This window comes from Castor canadensis, chromosome 2 (genome assembly GCF_047511655.1).
Source record: "Castor canadensis chromosome 2, mCasCan1.hap1v2, whole genome shotgun sequence".
Lineage (NCBI taxonomy): Eukaryota > Metazoa > Chordata > Mammalia > Rodentia > Castoridae > Castor > Castor canadensis.
Genome location: NC_133387.1, coordinates 101,403,693 through 101,427,185, shown reverse-complemented (window position 1 = coordinate 101,427,185; position 23,493 = coordinate 101,403,693). Strand labels below are relative to the sequence as shown.

At 39.1% G+C, this 23,493-nt stretch overlaps 1 protein-coding gene across 14 annotated transcripts in view; it reads right to left on the bottom strand.

The window, feature by feature from the left end:
- Positions 1–23,493, bottom strand: part of Hecw1 (HECT, C2 and WW domain containing E3 ubiquitin protein ligase 1) — a 419,560-nt gene that overhangs the window by 39,686 nt on the left and 356,381 nt on the right. For all 14 annotated transcript variants that reach the window (XM_074065380.1, XM_074065387.1, XM_074065388.1 and 11 more), the window contains 5 exons: positions 20,536–20,619; positions 20,014–20,123; positions 14,022–14,142; positions 13,167–13,280; positions 12,178–12,330 (listed from right to left, as the gene is read on the bottom strand). In XM_074065380.1, the coding sequence (XP_073921481.1) occupies positions 12,178–12,330; positions 13,167–13,280; positions 14,022–14,142; positions 20,014–20,123; positions 20,536–20,619 (582 nt within the window). The remainder of the gene's footprint in view (positions 1–12,177; positions 12,331–13,166; positions 13,281–14,021; positions 14,143–20,013; positions 20,124–20,535; positions 20,620–23,493) is intronic.

Below are 23,493 nucleotides of genomic sequence, written 5' to 3'. Positions count from 1 at the left end.
TCTCCATGCTTGGGCTGTCCTGAGCAGCTGAGGAATTTGGAATTTGTACTTATTAAAGACTTTGTGTTGAGTAAAGGGGACAGAAATGGCAAAACAGAATGAAGAAGGGAAGAAACTAGAGCTAGAGTGAGCATGATAGCACCATGTACATGTGGCATTGGTCATATGCCAGAAAATCATGTGCAGAACAGACTGTAGAATTCGGCTTCAATCCTCAGGAGTATTAATTGTGCATGGGTGAATTAATAGCTAAGATATTTGCTTCCATCTAACAATTCAGCTAAGATATTTATACAAAATGGTACATTAGTTGTTATGGATTTATTTTTCCTCACACATATAATTTTATAAAATTTCATAATAGTAATTATACATGCATTTTTATTATCACTGGTTTTGGCTTCTTCTGGTTTGGCTAGCTTTTTTCACCTTATTCCATCCCCTGTGACCCATGTTAATAATCTAAGAGTACCCTTCAATGTTTTAAATTTAAATCATATAATCACTAACATATTTATGTATTTGTATCTAAACACATAAAGGTTTGCAGTCATTGTTTTTCAAGTTTGAATAGCATTGTTCATGTTTTTCTGCTTTTTTCTTTTCACACAACAATATTTTGAGGAAATTCCTCTCCATTTTTGATAAGGTTCTAATTCAGTTTTTTTATGCCTCAAAGCATTGCAGTATGGGTTTGCTGTAATGAATTTAAGTATTCCCCTGATGATGGACATACACATTACAGTTTTCCCATTTTTTAAAATAGGGAGTCATAACATGATATGCAATTTACATGTTGAATGTTGAATCTTTGCAAAGATACTCAGCCCGTAATAAGTACTCATAAATATTACTTATTATTATAAAAGTTCTTAATACTAGTGTTTTTTTTTCTATGAGCTAGCCTGGGCCAAAGGGTATATGGGTTTAAAACTTTTTAGTATATATTGTGAATTGTGTTAAAAATAAAAAGGTCACAATTCAATTGTCTACCAGCAATGCATGAAGGTATCCTTTTACCTATGTTGCCTCCTAAAATAGACAATATAACTCTTTTTAATTTTTGCCAGTTTGGTAGTTATAAAGTGATATGTCATTTAATTTGCATTTCTCTGACCACTGGTAAAGCTGAAATTCTTTTTATGGCCATCATATTGTTGATTTTTTGGATTCATTCTTCTCTGAATAGTCTTGCTGATTTTCTAGTATTGTGTTATGGTTTGGGTTTTAAATGTCCCCAAAGGCCCATATGCTAAAGGCTTGGTCACCAGCCTGTAGTGACATTGGGAGGTGGTGGGACCTTTAGGAAGTGAGGTCTAGAAGGAGGAAGTTAGGTCATTGGGGGGTGTGTCCTTGAAGGTGATTTTGGGACCCTGGCCTCTTCCACTCTCTCTTTTGCTTCACAGAAAATAGGCTTCACAGTGAATAGGCTTCTTCTATCAAGTGCTTCCACCACGAGGTACTATGCTGCTACAGCTCCTAAGTGACTGGACCAAGTGACCATGGACTGAAACTTCCGGAACCATGAGCCAAAATAAATCTTTTCTCCTTTCAAGTTTATTGTCTTGAGTATTTTGTCACAGCAATAGAAAACTGACAAATGCCAGTCACTTCTCCCATCTTCTTTTTTCAAGTTATAAGAACTCTTGGAAATTTGTATTACAGATTTTTACCTTCTGATTTTCCTAAGCTGAAGTTACATTTTCAAAACCATTTTTTTATCTTGTTCATGGTATTTTTGTCATAAAAAGCATTTTAATTTTTACATATTCCAATATGTCTTTCTTTTTTTAGTTTGTTTTCATGTCTGATTCTGACAGTTCCATTAGGGATCCAATCTTGTTTAAAAAGGTCTCCATACTTAATGTTCCTGAGATTTTTATTGTTCTCAATAATGTTTATATTCTAGAATATACATTAAATCACTTAAATTTTCTTAAAAACACTTAGTTGTTATATTTTTATATACATGCTTTCAAATTAAAGATGAATCAAATGTATTTTTCTGTTTGCATCAACTAAATTATTTTCCACTGGAAGTCTCTCACAAGCTCTTAGGAAAGTAGGATTAGGAAGTGGGCGAGGGTGGATATGGTCACCACCAATCATGCATGTTTCATGATGAATTCTTGTCTGCCTTTTGCCCACAGTTTCTTGAGGGAATTTCTAGGAAAGCTACTCAGATTCATCTAGGGATAGGGCCAGCATAGCTGTTATATTCATCTAGGAAAGATGCTGTTTTGGGTGGGATGAAGCTGGGGGAGACTATCTGATTCTAGACAAATCAAAGTGCACACTGAGCTCTGCTGTCAGGAGGGCCCTTTTGGAGGCTGAAGAGCATGAGACAACCAATGGGATCTTATAATATTGTGGTTTCTACCTACTAATTCAAGGCTCTACAGATGTAGCAATGGCTATTTAAAGTGTGTTATCCAGTACTTCTTAAGTTCCATAAAACTTCACAATTACACTTAATGCTCACTTGACCAGACTCTAAACATGCTCAAAGGAGCTTCCCTTCTCCCCAACCCCTTCTTGTTAAAGACCCCAAACCAGAAGATTTTTACCATCCTGGTAGTATCTGCTTGGAAAGAGAGAAAGGTGTGGCTGAGACAGAAGGAGGTCAAGTACTTGTTTTGCAGTTAGCAAAGGTCTTTGGGACTCTATGGGAGATCCTGGTTTGACACTGGTAGGGTTAGATTTATCACTGATATTGACACAAAATAATCTCATAAAGCTTCCTGTGGTTGCTCAGAAAATAGCGGAACAGTCAACACAAGATTTGAAACCTGGCTTCTGAAAATTCTTCCTACACTGATGATTATGTAAAGAGTGACTCACTGTAATGTCTTAAAATGATCCATGCCAATACCCCAAACAGGCAGAGCATGGCTAACATTGGTACTGTTTCCAGAAAGAGAAGAAACAACTGTTCCACTTGCTTAAACCTAGTGCATCATAGATTTGCTCTGGAAAGAGTACTATTCAAAATAATTGAGACAGAAAAGAATTTCCAGTGATGACTTTAGAGAGGACAAATGGTGGGAACATGAATGACACCAGGAACATGAATGACACTATATTTCTGAATCCCAAATATTCTGAACCAAAAATTGAATTGAGATTGAAACTGTCATAACCAAGAAGTTTTAATTGGGTATCACATCTTTCCACCTTCCCACTCATGTATCCATGCATCCATCCAACCATCAATCTGTCCTTCTGTCCATTCATCCATCTACCCATCCCTTCTCTTCTCATTCCCTTTGTTCTTTCCTTCCTTCTGCACGTATGTATTAGCATCAAGTTTGTGACTAGAAAAGGGACAGACAAGACTCTGGTCTCATAGTGCTTATATTCTAAGAGGAGAAAAAGCAAAAATTAGCTGTGCTTATACAATACAATTATATAGCTGTATTTTACTTTGGATAATAATAAATTCTGTCAAAATAATAAAGTATGATGTCAAGTTGGAAAATCATAAATAAATGGGTTAACTTAAATTGAGTGCTCAAGAAAGACCTCTAGAGAAGGTATGTTAGAACTGAAATATGAAACTTTCCTATGTAAGCATAATACTTTGAACATATATGTACCTTGCATTATTCGTTGAGTTGTATCAGATGTGAAAATTTGAAGCTTTTTCACATTTCATGTATAGTTTTGTTATTTATGACTCCATTCAAAATGTATGAGAATTTTTACTTGATATTTTCTTAGTATTTCTCAATATTTGACTTGTAAAAAGGGGAACAAATGGATTCACTATATACCATTGTTCAGGCTTTTGATTTAGCTGGCTCTATCCCAATGAATATGAAGCCCCCACACAGCAAGCACAAGGTCACAAAATCTTCAGTCCCTGAAGTCACAGGGAAAATTTCAGGGGAAGACACAGTCTCTGAGGCTTCTCCACTGGAGGCAGCTTCTGTAGAAACTCATGCAGTATAAGGAGGAGAAGAAGATCAGCAATGCCAGCCACAGTGCAGAGTGCAAAGCCCCCAGATGACATGCAAATTTATCACTGACATCGCAAGAACTTTTGAACCACAGATGATAAAGAAAAGTGTGACCTTTGGGCAGTTATTGCACAATGGAGGAAGGAGCATTCTTTATTTCAATAGTCCCGGTACAAAGAAGGAACTGCCGTGACTTGTGGAATAACAGTCATGTATGTGTCCAATAATCAATGAAACATTGTTTGAAGCACCTTGAAGTCCTAAGCATTATGCCACAATAAACTAAGAGAAAGCCATCTCTGTTTCTATAGCGCTTATTTCTAGAAGGGAGTAAGCACAGGACAGAGAGGACAGCCAGTAATGATAGAGAACCAGAATAACAAAAACAGTGCAAAGATGCCTCTTCCAGCCACACTCAAGTAATGTTTCAATCCTAAGCATGTTTAATTTTCTGGAGCTCATCGATTTTGCCATACTTGTTTCTGGGTTGTGGTCATGTCTACTTCTGTATCCAGAATGAAGAGAAGGTAGGCAGGGAGTGGGTATCTGTTACTCTTTTCTGTCCAGGCGAATCCTGCCCTGGTTTGTCCTGCATCAAGGGACAATCACCAGCTTTCAAAGTGAGGGTTATGCCAGTGATAAGTACTATAATCTTTGGTCTCTGTTTTCTTTTGAGTGGTGTACAGGTTATGATGATTGTCATCTTCCTCCAGGCCCATGTGAATCTCAGGATAAACTCCCATGGAGTGAGGAAGGAGAGTCACACCCACCCTGCCAGGGGTTAATCAGCATCTGGTAGCTGCTAGTCCTGAGCCACCTGACTGAAGAACTCAAGATTCTAGTTTCCTGGCTATCAGACTGACAGCTGCAGGTCTTCCGGCAGGAGATGCCCCTACTTGTGCTGGGCTTGTGTGCAAGATACAGAGCTACTTCACTAGACCTGAACTCTGCTAGTCACCTGCTCTTAATGAAAATGCTGGATATAGTACTTCTGAGTACTCAGGGGCCCAAGAAATGAAACATCCATGAGTTTTCTGTTAACCTATTTGGCACAAAGTACAAGGATGGCTTATAGTGGGAAAATAAAAGGAGTAACTATAAAATGAGTTTTGACAAGGCTCCCCAAAGCCCAAAATGGCCTGCCTGTTCAGAACCAAAGAAGACTCTGAGTAAGCAGCTCAGTTTGCTTAGCTGTGGCTGTGACTGTGGGAAAAAAACCCTTTTCCTCTCAGGTATTCTGAGGCACCAACAGAAGTGCCCAATAGCATGTGGAAATTCATGAAACTATCTGCTGCTTTCTGGGAGGAAGTATATGGGCTTGCACTGTATTCTAGCATTCTTGACCAGCTGGGGACTCCAGGGATTGCTGTGTTCAGAGTTAAAGACTGGTATGAAAAGGGAGGCCTGCTTACCTTATAGCAAGTTGTCATTCAATAAAATGAAACTCTCAACCTACATGAGCTATTTAGATTGCTAGTTGCTTCAGAAAGTCACCTGTAATTTTGCTTCCAGGACACACAGCAAATATTCTCAACATGAGTGGGAGTGTCAGTGGATGAAATCCAGCATGAGTGCAAGGCCAAGTCGTCAAGATTAATCTTCCTCAGGGGCAGGCACTTCTAAGCCCTTGTAAAAGATCTATGGAGAAAACTTGCTAATTCTTACAACATCCCTGTGTTACATGATTTCCTTCCTTAACTCGGTGAAGTATAACTGACATATCTACAGAGTCCCTTCAGCCTCTCAAAACAGAGATTAGTAGAAGGCAATGCAACTAGTTGAGAGCAGCTGGGAGGATGCTGAGGTACTTTTGTAATGAAACTAACAGGTTTCTCTCCAGTAGGGAGCCCATCAGATGTGCAAGTCCTAAGTCTAGTTTGTCTTCTGTGCTTTCCAAGGCTTTCCCTTGTGGCCTTATTTTGTGGCCACACTAAAACATGCTTGAGTCCATAGTTCCCCTCAAAATGATGAGTCTCATTCATCCCAGAATGTCACCAGTCTTAACCTCAACCACCATCCAAAACGCAGTTCCCTTGCTCATCTGTCCTCTTGAACAATCTTACTCCATGGATGTCCCAGCCTTTCCCCCTGAACCCTGAAGTTCTATTCTGTTGCCTAAACATCATTTTGGATCCATTTTTTCAAATCCATCTTTTCTTTCCTTACCACAGCAAGCTCTTTCCTGGGCCCCAAGTCTCCCTCTAGAACCCCTTCATTTTATCATCATACCCTCCCAAGTCTGGATCTCTCTGGCCACCCCTTTTTATCTTCCTCAAGGATATGTCCACTCTGTCCACCCCTGACACATTAGTGTTGTCCTCACACTCATCGTGGGCCTCAGTTCTGGTCAGCATCTTCACAGACTCTGGATGGTCTCATCTCCCACAACTGAGTTACCTTAGCTGTTGGTGTCTCCCAAATCTTGATTTCCAGCCCAGCTGTTCTCTTGCAAACCAGGGCCATCATTCTAATTATGATTCTAGGCATCAAAGAGTAAATTTTTCATTGGAAAATTTCTCTAAGTATCTTCTACTTTGCATAATTCTTATTACAGTTAATAGTATTAATCCAGCCAATTGTGTAACTGAAAACTTTGACCTTATTTCATACTTCTTTCTCTCCCTCCCCTCAACAGTCAGTGAACCTATGAGTTCAAGCTCCTCTCCCTCTGAATGGCCCTTGAAGTCAGGCTGTTCCTCTCTCCACACCACCCTGTGTAGATTCTGACCCACTAATCTCCCCTTGGCATACCAACAGTTTCAGAACTGGTCTACAGTTTCCAGTTTTATTTCCTCAAACTAACTCTCCACACCATGACAAGATTTACTGCTGTTTTGTCTTTTTGGTAGTACTAGGGCATGAATGCAGGGCCTCATACTTTACAACTTGAGTCACATCTACAGTCCTTTTTATCTTTGGTTATTTTTTCAGGTAGGGTCTCCTCCTGCTCTTTACCCAGGCTTACCCTGGACTGTATGCTCTTTCTTATGCCACCTGAATATCTGGGATTATAGGCACGAACCACCACACCTGGCCCAAGATTTATTATTTAAAAGCACAAATCCAATTAAAGAGGAAGTGACCAATGACATGGAAAGCCTCAGGAAAAAGAAAGAAACAGAAACACAAAACACAGTGGAAGGCCACTCCATCAGACTAGACCATTTGGAGGACAGAGTCTCAGAACTCAAAGATAAAATAGAAATTCAAGGAAAAACTGAAGAACTGTTAGTCAAACAACTCTACAAAGGGAAAATGCAAGAATTCACCGACTCCATCAAAAGACCAAACCTGAGAATCATGGGCATTGAAGAAGGAGAAGAGGTCCAAGCAAAAGGGATTTGTAATCTATTCAATAAAATAATAACAGAAAATTTCCCAAATCTAGAGAAAGTTATGCCCATTTAGGTACAGGAAGCCTCCAGGACACCAAACAGACTTGACAAAAATAGAACTTCCCCATGACATATTATTATTAAAATAACAAGCACAGAGAACAGAGAAAGAATATTGAAGGCTGTAAGAGAAAAAAAACCAAATAATATATAAAGGCAAACCCATCAAAATCACGCAGATTTCTCAATGGAAACCTTAAAAGCAAGAAGGACATGGAGTGAGGTATTCCAGGCACTGAATGAAAATAATTTCAACCCTAGGATTCTTTATGTATCTTAACATTATAAAGGCTGTATAAGACAAACCTATAGACAACATCATACTTAATGGAGAAAAACTGAAACCATTTCCCCTAAAATCAGGAATGAGACAAGGGTGCCCACTCTCCCCACTCCTATTCAACATAGTACTGGAATTCCTAGCCAGAGCAATAAGGCAAGAAGAAGGTATAAAAAGAATACAAATAGGTAAAGAAACTCTCAAAATATCCCTATTTGCAGACGATATGATCCTATACCTTAAAGACCCAAAAAACTATACCCCAAAACTCCTAGACACCACAAACAGCTACAGCAAGGTGGCAGAATACAAAATCAACTTACAAAAATCATTTGCTTTTATATATACCAACAATGAACAAATTGAGAAAGAACATATGGAAACAATTCCATTTACAATAACTTCAAAAAAATCAAATACCTAGGAGTAAATTTAACAAAGAATGTGAATGACCTCTACAAGGAGAACTACAAACCTCTGAAGAAAGAGATCGAGGAAGACTACAAAAGATGGAAAGATCTCCCATGCTCATGGATTGGTAGAATCAACATAGTAAAAATGACTATACTACTAAAAGCAATCTGCATGTTCAACACAATTCCCATCAAAATCCCAATGACATTCATCACAGAGACTGAAAAATCTACCTTAAAGTTCATTTTGAAACACAAGAGACCACAGTTAGCCAAGGCAATACTCAGCAAAAAGAGCAATGCTGGAGGTATTACAGTACCCGACTTCAAACTATATTACAAAGCAATAGCAATAAAAACAGCATGGTACTGGCACAAAAAGAGATATGAAGACCAGTGGAACAGAATAGAGGACCCAGATAGAATCCACACTGCTATGCCCACCTTATTTTTGACAACAGCGCCAAAAACATACAATGGAAAATAGACAGCCTCTTCAACAAATGTTGTTGGGAAAAGTGGTCATTTGCCTGCACAAAACTGAAACTACATCCATGTTTATCACCCTATCCTAGTATCAACTCAAAGTGTATTAAGGACCTTAATATCAGACCAAAAACTCTGAAGCTAGTACAGAAAAGAGCAGGGAATACTCTGGAAGCAATAGGTTCAAGCAAGGACTTCCTCAGTAGAACCCCAGCAGCTCAGCAACTAAGAGAAAGGATGGATAAATGGGACTACATGAAATTAAAAAGCTTCTGCACAACAAAAGAAATGGTCTCTAAACTGAAGAGACCATGCACAGAGTGGGAGAAAATACTTGCTAGCTATACATCAAAGGACTGATAACTGGAATATACAGGGAGATCAAAAAACTAAACTCCTCCAAAATCAAGGAATCAATAAAGAAATGGGCAACTGAATTAAACAGAACTTTTTCAAAAGAAGAAATTCAAATGGCCAAAAAACACATGAAAAAATACTCACCATCCCTGGCCATAAAGGAAATGCAAATCAAAACCACACTAAGATTCCACCTCACCCCTGTTAGAATAGCCATCATCAAAAACACCACCACCACCAAATGTTGGTGAAGATGTGGGGAAAAAGGAACCCTCATACACTGCTGGTGGAATGCAAGCTAGAGCAACCACTCTGGAAAAAAATATGGAGGCTTCTTAAAAAACTAAATATAGATCTGCCATATGATCTAGGAATCACACTCCTAGGAATATACCTGAAGGAATGTGACTCAGATTACTCCAGAGGCACCTGTACACCCATGTTTATTGCAGCACTATTCACAATAGCCAAGTTATGGAAACAACCAAGATGCCCTACTACTGACAAATGGATTAAGAAAGCGTGGTATTTATACGTAATGGAATTTTACTCAGCCATGAAGAAGAATGAAATCTTATCATTTGCAGGTAAATGGATGGAACTGGAGAACATCATCTTAAGCAAAGTTAGCCAGGCTCAGAAGGCCAAAAATCATATGTTCTCCCTCATATGTGGATTTTAGACCTAAAACAAATGTAGTAATATTAGTGGACATGGGTCACACGCCAAGATGGATCACATACAGGAGGAATAGGGAAAGGTAGGAAACCCAAAACTTGAAAGTGTTTTATGTGTTCACTGTACAGAAGTTAATATAGTAACCTTAAAACAACAGAGGTCAAAATGGGAAGATGACTGGGAAATAGTGAAGAGGTCAGGTGGAGATGAATCAATTCGAGTTGTAATACACTTGTGCATGGAAGCAGTGCTAGGAATCTCTCTGAATAGCTATTCTTATCTCAACAAGCAAAAATGCTTTGTTTTCTTATTATTGCTTATGTCTTCTCTTCAACAAAATTGGAGAAGAGGGCAGAACAGGTTCTGCCTGGAAGTGAGGGGAGATGGGGGGAGGGGAGAAGGGAGGGGCCGGGGGGAGGTGAAACATGGCCCATACAATGTATGCACATATGAATAAATGAATAAGAAAAATAAAAACAGAACTCTAATTTTAGTCTTTTCCACAGGGGATATGACCATCTGATTCCTCCTATGTCTCCAACCTTACTATCTACCATCTTTTTATAAGCTTCATAGACTTCACTCCCCAGCCCCTCAGGTCTTACCTTAGGTGCATTGAGGTATTTTCCCCTTGTGATTGAATACAATTCAATGTATATGGATGTTCCCCTATGATGATTTGACTTATGCTTTCTTTTTTGGCTTTTTTGAAACAGGAGTCACTATGCAGACCAGGCTGGCCTTGAACTCACTGTGTAGCCCAGGCTAACCTTCCACTGGCAATCCTCCTGCTCTAGCATCCTAAGTGCTGGGATTATAGGACTGCATCACCACATCTGGCCGACTTTTAATTTTTTGACTTTACGATGGTAAAAAAAAAAAGTGATACGTACTCATTAGAAATCATACTTTGAAATTTGAATTTAGATCTTTTCCTGGCTAGTGAGGCACAGTAGGACCCTCTCTCTTGATGCTGTCAAAAGCAGCAAGCAACTTTCAGTCAGTCATGTGATCATAAGGGGAAACAAGCCACAATCTACAATGTACTTGTTGCAAAGCTGCAATGCTTGTAGGTCAGGTGTATTAAATGCAGTTTTGACTTACAATATGTTCAACTTATGATGGATTATCGGGATATAACCCCATTGTATATTCTGGCTAACTGTACAACTTAGCATTTAAGATATTGTCATTGTTGGTTTACTCATGTATTCCTCCCTTTTGTGCTTCTTGGGAGAAGAGACCTTACTCATTTCATTTTGTACTCTCTGAACACAAAGTATAAGCTTAATTTATAATTGTTCAATTAATGAGGGCTTCCCCACAACACCTAATATAGTTCTGTGTAGTATGATATTTGATGAAAATATTTATTTCTTGATTGACAATTTGAATTCTTGATTTCCAAGACATCATCTTTAATTTCATGCTCACAAATAAGAGTGAACCGAGGAATTATATTACATAAAATCTGCTTACATGTATTTTCTTGTGTCAGAAGGGAGCCTGCTGGAATGGGTCCTATGTGACAACTAGCATTCAATTCTTGGGGCCATGAATCCCTTTCATGGCACTTGCCTGCTCTGCTTGCCCTCTGTCTGTGTATTTCTACCTTACATCATCTATTTATCAACAAGTTACAGGCAAAGGAGAGACAAGGGGTAAGTTTTGCTTCTTCTTGTGCCAAATACTTGATATAGATATACTATCTCAGTTTAAGAACTTCAGAGTTGAGAGCATGTTGGGAGAAGGAGAGCATGTCCAATGTCTGGAAGTTGCAGGCGGGTTACACTCGTGCTGTATAACCAAACTCTAGGGACTTGGGCTCTCAACCTAGCAGGCCCAAAAGCTCTGTTCAACAATAGCATAAATAAGCCTTGTTAGTAAACAGCCCATGTTGGGTGTCTTCAGGACTTATTTCCCTCTCAATAGCAGGAACTCAAACAGTGAGATCAGGGACAATTTGCAAATCAGGCATGGGGGTTATGTAGCAGGAAAGTGTGTGAATCCTAGTTGTCCCATGTAGTTTTCTGGTGACTTTTAATACCTATATGTGAGGAATCTTGTCCATCAAGCTGCACAAATTGACTGATACCTATTTTATTACCCATGTTTGTAAGTAGTAATAGAATGCCTCAATAGAAGACAACCAAAGAGATACTAGGTTTTCAAGTCAGAAGGGTGCTGAGTGATCATCTGATCCAGCAGACTTATTTTAAAGTAAGATGCAAAAGCTGATGGTAAAGTCACTGGTCCAAGGTCAAAGAATTTCAAACCTATGAATACCTTCAAGAAGCCTCCACTGAGACTTTTGTGATTTTAGGGGTCATTAACATCACTCATGACTTGTGTTTTCTTATCTTAGTGCATTTTCAGCAGAGGATTATTCTGTCTTACATCAATTTGCAGTTGTTATATTATTTTTGTCCTTGATAATTTATCTTGTTTTCTGGGCAAAAACTTATACATTTTTGCTTCCAGGGCTCTATTATCCACTCTCATTACCTCTTATAATATCTAGCCCACTGCTCTAAATGCAGTGACCTTAGAAGACTACTGCTGACTTATGACCAGAAAGAACTTAAGAAAGTGAAAATTATAGATCTTACCATTCAAGATGGTTTTCTACAAATGCAGACATGGGGCTGATCTGCACTGTATAGGTATCATTTGCAGAGTACTCAAAGAGTCCATAGTAAGGGTTGAAGAGCTCCTGAGACAAAAGGAAGAAGAACTCTCGAGAAGGACCACTGTAATCCAAGCTGCAAAGGAAGCACAGGTAAGGAAGCTCAATTTGTGCCTGGAAGTGGAGGGACAGTCTCTTATCCAGATTCCAGTAAGCTCTTTCACAATCGGGGGCTAGGGGGTTACAGTCTGGTACAGTCTTTACTCTATAGACTGAATCCTAATGGGAGTTTCAATTTATGGTAGAAAATAAGGATCTAGTAATTGGTTTGGTGATACTTCTTCACCAGAAGTCCATGAATGAACTCTTATGGCAATGATCCTTTTTTTCCAATCATCTAATACCTATGGGATAAAATACACAGCTGGACCATTACAAACAAGGCCTTTGTTGTGGGAGGCATAATAGAATTCTCTGCACAGTGCATGCGTGTGTGTGTGCACGCGTGTGTGTGTGTGAGTGAATTGCAAAAGCTTCCCAGTCCGTTCTAATATGCCCTCGTTGGTGGGGTTGCCCTTTACACTTAAGTCATTTTCATAAAATCACAGAAAGCATATGAAAAGCTTGGTATGTAGTTGTGTAAGTGCACTTAGGAAGGGAGAGTTTTAAATTTGATATTCAGAAGGGTACACCACCTACAAAGTAAAGATCCAGTGGCTTGGGACTATATATTTGTCCTTTAATTTGACCATGTAATCTCAGACTCCAGGACATGCCAAAAATCTTAGGTGTTTTGAAGAGAATGAAGCCTAATGCTTGGAAATCCCTTGAGAGAGAAGAGCCTCTTGGAAGGACAGGATCATAGTCACCTTGGCATAGCTACCCTGCTCTTTCTTGAGAAAAATCACTCCTGATCTTGGGGTTCAGATTTGTCCATACTGAGGTGTTTGTATAAGACTCCTGGTTCCTCACCCCTCCTCTCCAACAAAGGTGATGTAGAGCTTGTTTCTCTGGAGCTCCTTCCGGGAATAGGCCATCACCTGATTGAAAGTTCCCTCTAACAAGTGGTCCCGACGAATAATAAGCCTGAGAATAAGAAGTGCTGATGAGTGATGACTCTGAATTTGGGTGCTGGTCAATATTCCACATGAGTTTGGAGGGGCTCAGGAGTGTGGACTCAATCCTTAGCCTCTCTAAAGACAGAGATGAGGGTAACATGCAGATTGTATCAGTGTGATGAAGGACGTATCTTAATACTTTTCAAACCATTGGCAGATAAGGAAATCATGGAACGTATTCCATTGTTTTGAACCACTCTCAGATTCTTTTTGATCAACTCATAGAATGTCTCTTAAGGGATGTCTTAAATTAGGTTCTTAAATTTGGGCTTGATTTTTTTAGGAAGCAAATAATAAACCCTGAAAGAAAAAAAAAATCTTTGACTTGTATATCAACTGCAACGTTACAAAGAATCCATGAATTTGAGTAGTGAATTAAATTTTGTCGCAAACATAAGTAAAGGGAACTATAATGTTTTCTACTCTGTTCAAGATTCTATGTTTTCTGAAAGGTCTACAATTGATGTCACATATACTTTTGTCTGAAATCTTCTGTTCTTTCTTTTTCTCTTTCCATCTCTTGCTTTCCCTCCATTTTTAAAATGCCTTTCTTCTTTCCTTCCAACTTCCTAATGTCCTTCTTCCACCTTTTGACCAGCTGCTACCATATTAGTGAACACAATCTCCAAAACATTTTACCAACATCTAAACAATAAATGGCGAGGAGAGCTTGTCATTTGAATTCACTGCCGAGTATTGGAGCACTCACTTAATTTTCCCTGGACCCTGACCAAATCCTTTGGCTTCTAGTTTTCGGTAGAAATTGCGGAGCTTGGCCTCAAAGTCTCTCCGGTATGGTGAAGGGGCTCTTGCACTGGCTCTCTGTAAACCTGCAGAGAGAACACACAGGTCCAGGGTCATCATTTATTTTGTATTTGTGTAGTACCAGGGATTGCACCTAGGGCTTTGCACTTCCTAAGCAGCTTGAACATGCTTCCAGCAGCCCTTTTGTTTTTAGTTTATTTTTCAGGTACAGTTTCCCTAACTTTGCTTAGGCTGGTCTCAAAACCTTAATCATTCTGTCTTTACCTCCCAAGTGGTAGGGATTATAGGCATGGATCACCATGACTGCTGCCATCACTTTTTATCTAAGAACAAATATGCAGAGTGGTAGTAGAGCAAGAGCCAGAGGCAGGGTCCTGTATCATTATGGCTTTCTTCTTTAAGAAGTTCCCTTCATTTACATCACTCCCTCAGTTACTTTTATAACAATCAGAAATATGTAGTGAGAGAAAAATGAATTCTGATGGGAATAAATATTTGTGTCTTCCATCCCAATTATTTCAAGTTGTAGTTCTCTTAAAAGTACCTCAATAAACCTATACTTGGCTTACCTATACTTTGATAATTTGAAATAGTTAACACAAACTGAACTAGACTAAACTTTTCTTGTAAATTTCTATGTTATAGGAAGTAATTGAAACTATAATGAGGAAACAAGATTTTAATATGTATGTTTGCCATGCTTCTATATTGATATTGATGCTGAAAGAAACATACCTATAAACTAGGACCCAGACCATTTAGGAATTTATACTATATTACTTTGTTTCATAAGAGCAAATTTTACAACAATAATAACAATTCATTGACTCTATGTAGAAGGGAGCTTTTATATCACTTTGAGTGCTTTGTAAATGCTTTACGATCTTTATTCAACTTCTAGTGAGAAGGGGAACAGAAAAAAGTAACATTCTTATTCAAGTTTTACAGATGGCCAGAATCAGGGCTCACCCATCCAATAACTATTAATTGATTAGTCACTATATTCCAGGTACTGAACTTACAATGTAGAGAAGATTCATCTCAGTGAGATCATGGAGATGAGCAGGTAGAAAAGATTGCTATCCATGTAGGAAAGGAACACAGTTCTTTGAGTTTATAGAACATGGTGGACAAGCTCAGGAAGGCTCCTCTGGGGAAAAATCTGAAGAATAGAGTCTTGCTTTGTAGCTCAGACTAGACTTGAATTTGCTATGTATCTCAGTCTGGCCTCAAATTCACAATCCCAAGTTCTTGGATGATTGGTGTATACCACCATGCCTTGTTGAATGTCTCCCTTGAACTAAGAGGACTAATGAATTTGTAGAACTTTTCAGGGAGAGAATTGGCATTTGCAAAGCTCTTGTGTCAGAATGAAAAGTGGTGCTATAGTTTGTCTAGAGTACAAAGTGTGAGGAAACACTGGATGCAAAAATAAGGCTTGAAAGGGGGCAGGAGCCTCATCAAACAAGATAAGGTACACATTAAGCAATTTTGTTTTATGCTAAGCATAACAGGTAGCCCCTGCATGGGAGCTGGAAGGATGTGATTTGAGTTGTGAAAACATCAGTCTTTTTTCTGTAGAGAGAAAAAGCTGGAGAGGATCAGGATGAACTCATGTGAGACTGAGGCAGTACCTTCTGCACTAATGAGGCACCTGAGCAGGGTGGATATAGAGAGCCAATAATAACTAGGCTGACATCAATGCAGGGAAGATGATGAGATGCAGACAGACTGAAGACACTGAATTGAATATAGGTAGTGAGAGAGAAGTGGGTTTCACAATGAACTATGGTGACATTCACTCAGATGGGGAGCAGCAGAAAAAGAACAAATTTTGGGGGAAGATCATGACTTTGGTCTTTGATGGCATACCTTTGATTGATTGATTGGAAAGAGACATAGTTTAAAGGAGCACAGAAGAAAAAGCTATTAATGAGCCTTGAGGATTGTAGGAAGAGGAGGATGAGACTGCAAGAATGCCCAGAGAAGTAGATGACCTGCCTACAGTCAGAGTCACAGAAGCTAACTGACGAAGAGACTTGGAGGGGAGTAGTCAGAAATATTGAAAACTGCTGGAAGATCAAGAGGAGGGCTGAGGATTACATGTGGGATCCGGTGACTGCCTCTCATGTACAGGCATGCAGAAGGATAGAGTGTGTGCAGCCTTGTAGGTTAAATAGCAGGGACTTGAGAAAGTTCCACCTGGATAACTTTTTCTCAATGAAGTAAACTAAAAGGAGAGAGGAGGGGATCCTGGGGATTGGAGGCTGGAGGGAGGTAGAAATGTTTCAAATGGTAGTAGACGAGCCCAAAGAAACATGCTAGGATTTTCCTTTGGGTGGTCAATGTTCATGTGAAGTGAGAGATGATTAATAACTTATGATTATTTATGATTAATAATCTGTCCTGTCTGTTGAATTCACTCAAGAGTACGTAACTGCAAATGCACATAACATAAGGCAGACAGAAAGGTTTATCTAGGGATGGAGTTCTGTTAGAGGATGCAAATAAAAGGAAGAGTAGGGGAGATCAGGACACTGGCAAGGGCATTACTGAAACCATGAGCCACATAATCTATATTGGATAAGGGAGCAACATTAGAAAGGAGAGGAGAGAATCCCATGAATTTGTAGTCCTGACAAAGCCAAAGGGTAGTCATTGAAGAGTGGTGGAATAAACATGTTACGAGGGAAGGCAATGATTGAATGGGTGATCTAGATATAACAAGGTCAGGAGTGCTACCATGGAATTTGGTGGTTAAAGTGGAGGAGGAGAAGGTTATTGTAATCAATTCAAGGAAGTCCAGAGTCTGAGAGGATAGGGAATGCCAGGGTGTCTTTGAGGGTGTTGAAGTTATCCAAGATGATAGAAGAACTTGCTTGGGAAGAGAAGGAAATCTGTGAGACAGGTGACACTGCCTTTCAGCAAGACAAAAAGGTTTGCTGATGACAGTGAGTAAGAGAGAGGAGCAGAGGAAATGCAGCTGAGGGTGTAAGCAAGAAAGTTTTGGGGGCCCCAAGCCCCCAAAAGCTTTGGCAAAATAGCAGGTTTCAGAATACAGATAGAACTAGACCACAAGTCTACAAATGCAAGTATAATTTTCTGCCCAACAGATCACAATGATACCTATTATGTACTATATAAACTTTTACTATTGCTGGTACTACCATTATCCCCATGATCAGTACTGTACATTTTTCTAAAGATTTATGCTTTACAAAGTATGTTAGCATAAACTTCCATGATTGTCTATCTCTGTAGCACCCAGGAAAATTTTGTAAAGGCCTAGGATAAAAGGAATTTCAAATTTTAAAACCAAAATATTTATATAACAATTTAGGATCCCATGGTCAAAGCTGAATAGTGAAAATTAAGTGCTTTGACAAAATGAATTGGATGATTACTTGGATTCATGGTATCAATAATGTCTTTATCAGGAAGGCTGATTTCTTTTATAAAAGTTATCCATTTTCTTCATAGCTAAGGATATTGAACATTTCTTCATGTATTTATTAGCCATCTGCAGTACTTCTTTTGATAACTATTCATTCAATTTGTTTACCAATTTATAAATCAGATGATTTGTTCTTTTAATGGAATTTTTTCTCTTTCAACACTGGGGGTTGAACTCAGGACCTTGTGCTTAGTAGGCAGGTGTTCTACCACTTGAGCTGTTCTACCAGCCCTTGTGTTGGTTACTTTTTGAGATGAGGTCATCTTACTTTATGCCCTGGCTGGCCAGGACTGCAATACCCTTCTTTGCCCTCCCTGTATAGCCAGGATGACATATGCACACAACTGTGCCCAGTCATTGGGTGATATGGGATCTCCAAACTTTTTGCCATGGCTGACCTAGAACCATGATCCTCCCAATTTCTGCCTCACAAGTAGGTAGGATTATAGGCTTAAGCCATCATATCTGGCTGTTGCTTAAATTTTTGAGCTCTTTATGTATTCTGGATGTTAATCCTTTAAATGATGAATGACTTGCCAAAACTCTCTCCCATTCTGTGGATTGTCTCTTGTTTCTGGTAATTGTTTTCTTTCATGTGCAGGAGTTTTTAAATTTGGTAAAATCCCACTATCTCTATGGCCACTACTGTGCATTTTTCTAAAGATGCAATTCTTGCTCTTATTTCCTGAGTAATTGGAGTTATATTCAGAAAGTAATTGCCTATACCTATATCTTCCAGTGTTTTCCCTATGTTTTCCTGTAGTAGTTTCAAGTCTTAAGCAAGATCTTTGATCCATTTTGAGTTGATACTGAAATTCCATATCACTCTAGTAAAGAAAACAAACTGGCGAGATTTAGGGAAAAGGGTTCCTTTTCCTTAAATTAGTCCAGCCACTATGAAAATCAATATGGCAGCTTCTTAAGACACTAAAAATAGAACTATAATAGATTCTACTATGCCACTCTTGGTCATATATCTGAAGGAATTATAAGTCAACATACAATAGAGATACTACATACCCATATCTACAGTAGCACTATTTACATTAGCCAAGCTACAGAATCAGCCTAGGCACCCAAAAAGCTATGACTGGACAAAGAAAATGTGGAATATGTACACAGTGGAGTGTTGTTCAGCAATAAAGAGTTATGAACTTATATCATTTGCAGGACAATGGATGGAACTGGAGATCATGTTAAGCAAGATAAGCCAAGCTCAGAAAGGTAAATATTGCATGTTTTCACTCATACACAGACCTAAAAGATGATAATATGATATGATTGCAAAACGGGGACTAGGGAGGAACCAGCAAGGGGGAAAGGGGGAAAAGAGGGGACGACAGGAGGGGGATTGAAGTACATTACATATATATATGAAAATAGTATAAGGAAACCCACTAAAAACTGTTAAAAAGGATGGGAAGGTGGGAGAGGGGCTAAGAGAGTAATACAGGTGCAGTGAATTTGATCAAAGTATAGCATGTGCATGTGTGTTAATATTACAATAAACCCTCTAAAAAGTTTGTAAAATTTATCCAAATAATTCTAATTTAGAAAATAACTTTTATTATAGCTTATTTTTCTATTTAAAGTATATCTTTCCCATATATTGATGTTAAAATCTTACTCTATGACCAAAGGCTGTGGACCAATTGTGGATTACTTAGCAGATTGGGACAATCTCTGCAATAGGGAAGATCATCACAAAGACCAACAGCTCCCCCAAATGGCTGCTCCCCAAAAGCAGGTTACCCTGCACAGATTGGAAATGTGTGATTGCCCTGATGTTGGCTTGAACAAAGCTGCTGTTCCTCCTCTCTACCTCTGGGCAATGGGATTTCAATCATGTTGTTAAATAACTGGGCATTTCCTTAACAATGTTTGGTGCACTTGTTTGGAGGAAGTAACAACAAGGAAATACTTTCTTAAGACAATAGTTCTGAATGATACAACTTGGTTGAGCCAATCTAAAGACATTCTAGTTTTAGGTATCTATAGTAGTAACTTCTGACAGACAGAGCATACTGCTAAATTTTGTTTCGCTTCTGAATTTCCCCAAAGGCTTCACAGTGACCTAGAGGTTCTGAGACAGGAAGTTCCTAGTTACAAAAGGAAATTTTGGTTTATCTTAGAAATCTACAACAATGTGATAATGTAAATCAAATGAAAAGGGCTCTTCCTTTTGAATGCTAGGAGAGTGCCTTTAGAATGCAGTAGAATTTAGAAAAGGGATGCAAACTTGTTCTGGAAAGGGTTAGATAGTAAATATTTTAGGTTTGGTAGGACACGTGGCTTCTGTTGCTATTGCTCATCTCTGTTATATGGTGAAAGCTCCCACAGCAAATTCATAAAAGTACTAGCATGGCCAGGTTCCAGTAAAACTTTATGGACACTTGGATCTGAATGTTCCTTCATTCCCCTTCAGCAGGTGGAGACACACATGGCCACTTACTGGTGATATCAGGCCAGATTCTCAAGTTACCTGGGGAGTTCTGAGGTGAGGAACAGGGTGAACAGCGGGGAGAGAAGCTATATCCAGGGTGGAAGGCAGCCTGTAGGGGGACGTAGGACATAATCTCTTCTTCAAAAAGACTGCAAAGGTTAAAAAAAATTAGTTTTCTGTCCTTTGAGAAAGTGCTCACAAATTGGGTAATAGCTTTAGAGTTCTCATCAAGCAACAAAAATGATTAGATTTATAATCTAAAGAAAAGATATATATATACATGTATGAAAGTTAGGTCCATCCCACCTGCAAATTCTGTTTTTTAAAGCCCTGATTAACCTTACAGCAAAGTCTCCATCAAGACTTTATGTAGTCTTCATGCCCCAGTTGTAAATCATAAGTGATGGATAACAGGCACAAGGGCAGGGCCCAGTTTCAGTTCTGGCCATCAGAATCTTTTAGAACAAATGGCACTGAGTGTTTCAGTCCTGCCACTTTCAGGGTGGCTGTAGTGTGGAACCCCCCAAGTACAGCTTTTCTGTCCCAGGTACAGCCCCTTACCTCAGCAAAATGACTAGATCTGCATCACAGGATAACTTCTCAAGTCCATGATTGCCCTCGGTCCGAATATAATGAATTTTCTCCCTAGAGTAATGTGGGAAAGAAAATGAGAATTACACACCAACACATAAGCCAAGGAATACATCTTTTTCAGCTCCCCCTTTTTTCTTTCTCTCTTGCAGCATGGATGAACAGCTGTATCCTAATGTCTGATGCATTTTTCAGTACTTGGAGTTTGCTTTGTGAGTTCTCAAGGTGCTCTACAAAGCAGTTTTTCCTGAGACTCCCTGCTGCAGAAGCCGAGAAGCACAGCAAAGACAGGTACAGAACTGAGCTTGGGGAGCTGCTGAAGGACTATGCTGGGATCATGGTGCATGGGAAGAGAGAAAGTAGGGAGTCTCTTAGGAAATCTTGTGCCTTGTGGGAAATTTTGTAATGCTACATTGGGCACAGAGAGGGCTCAGCCTCCAGAGGACTAGGATCTCCTAGGTCAGTCAAGACACAGGTATCAACTTGTCTCTGTTTAGTTAACAGCTCACCTATTGTGACCTTTTTCACAATTTACAAGTGTTGCCTTGAAAATTATTTCAAGTAAGTCTGTGGATAAATAGCATTTATTTTGATCAAATTGACTTTGTAATTTGCTTCCTTGATATTAGTTAGCTATTACGACTTCCATATCCAGTAGCTATTCCACTGTATGCATGCTTCAGAGGAGTTAAATTTTTTGCCTTTCTTCAAGAGATACAGCAAATACAATCAATTTGACCTTCTGGTATGATGATTCTGTTTATAAAGGCAAGGAAACTTTTCGGCCTTTACAAAGATACACAAAATGAGAGTGAACAGAGAAGTACCTCAGGATCTATTCTCAGAATAAAGTATTACCACAGTAAATGTTATGACCAAAACTTGGAGAGGTTCACAGTGGCTTCTTTGGCTGTGGTTTGAAAGATGGAATATACCTCCCCACATCATTTAGCATGGAGCCAGTGAAAGCCTAGACAAGGGTACAAGGACCAACTTCCTTTTCCAACTGCTTCTCCTTCCACCTTTGTCCCGGAATTCATGACCTTGAGCTTTGTCCTCTAAATCTTGATACCACCTCAAAGTCCTCTTGTTTGAAGACAATCTTAGATCACTTTTCTGATTTGCTGACTTCAGCTCCATGAATGACTCTCTAGTTTTTGTGCTTTCCCAATAGTAATATACCATGAGGTGCACTAACATGTTATATATCCTCACTGAATTCTGATCATGGCCTTTGTGGTACATTATGCATGTATTTGACTTAACAAAACCCCTCAAAACTTTGTCTATCATCTGTCTTCTTACTAGATTGTAAGTTCCATGAAAGTAGGGCCTGTGTCTGTTTTGCTTGATATTGCCTACATAGCCCTAGCACAAACACCATTCAGAATAGTTGCACATAATGACAGGAGTTATAGGAAAGACAGAATCAATCAAGATCACTACCACTTTCTTTAAGATAAGACATGCCAGCTGGGCACCAGTGGTTCATGCCTGTAATCCTAGCTACTCAGGCGGCAAAGATCAGGAGGATCATGGTTTGAGACTAGCCCAAGCAAATAGTTCATGAAACCCTATCTAAAAAAAAACCCATCACAAAAAAGGACTGGTGGAGTAGCTCAAGGTGTAGGCCCTGAGTTAAAAAAAACCCCAGTACCTCAAAAAAAAAAAAAACCCTCCCCCTAAGATAACACATGCCATTTATCTGGGCTTTTGGGCTCCATCCTCCTCTTCCACACGCAGCTTCTTTATGACTCACTGCTGCCTGCTGAACACAGTTTTCTGAAGACTCATCCTCTGTTCTCTAACCCAGAAACTGACTTTATGGACCCCGGACAGAGAATTCCTGGCTGCCTGAGAACAGCAATGGCAGCAGAGAGGTCATGCCCGCACTTAAGGGCCACAGAGGAAACAGTAAGTTCTTTTTCTAAGTGAGGTCCTGAGAAGAGGTTTTCTTCTCATTTCTTGGACCTTAAATTGGATTTGACTCCCCTCACATCATAATCAAGGGGCAGGGAGAGGCCCAGTTATAGGAAGCAGCACCTGGTTTCCTGATTCTCTCGAGCGTAACCTCCTAAAGATAAATCTTGCTCTCATTGTTATGTTTTTTGAACCCAATCACCTTGCAGTCCTTTTTTTTTTTTTTGCACATGATTATTCATATGTGCATACAAGGCTTGGGTCATTTCTCCCCCCTGCCCCCACCCCCTCCCTTACCACCCACTGCACCCCCTCCCTCTCCCCCCCACCCCCTCAATACCCGGCAGAAACTATTTTGCCCTTATCTCTAATTTTGTTGAAGAGAGAGTATAAGCAATAATAGGAAGGAACAAGGGTTTTTGCTAGTTGAGATAAGGATAACTATACAGGGAGTTGACTCACATTAATTTCCTGTGTGTGTGTTACCTTCTAGGTTAATTCTTTTTGATCTAACCTTTTCTCTAGTTCCTGGTCCCCTTTTCCTATTGGTCTCAGTTGCTTTTAAGGTATCTTGCAGGCCTTTTTTGATAGTCACTTTGAGCCTTGTGCTTCTGATGAGAGCTTAAGATTCTTAATCTACAGTTCTTTAAGTTTCTTTAAGGTCCATTCACTATTTGATATTATATGCAAAGTTTCAATTTATACATATAGAAGAGTCTAAATAGCTTTAATCAGCTTCTCATAACTGAAAACAGTTATTAGTTTCTATACCAGATAATTTCCAGGGTTCTTCTAATCCCAACATGCCCTAATTTCAAGTCCCCCAGCTTTGGAAAAGCAGAGTTAAACAATTATATATGTTGACAAAACTTTTAAGTTTTCTTGGAGTTTGTTATAATGTGTTATTACACAGAAGCTGAACATAGTTCGCTCTTCTTTGGACATACATTCCTCTCTTTTATACAGGAACTACTTAAAAAGCTTTCCTAAAGATGAAAATGTGTCTCT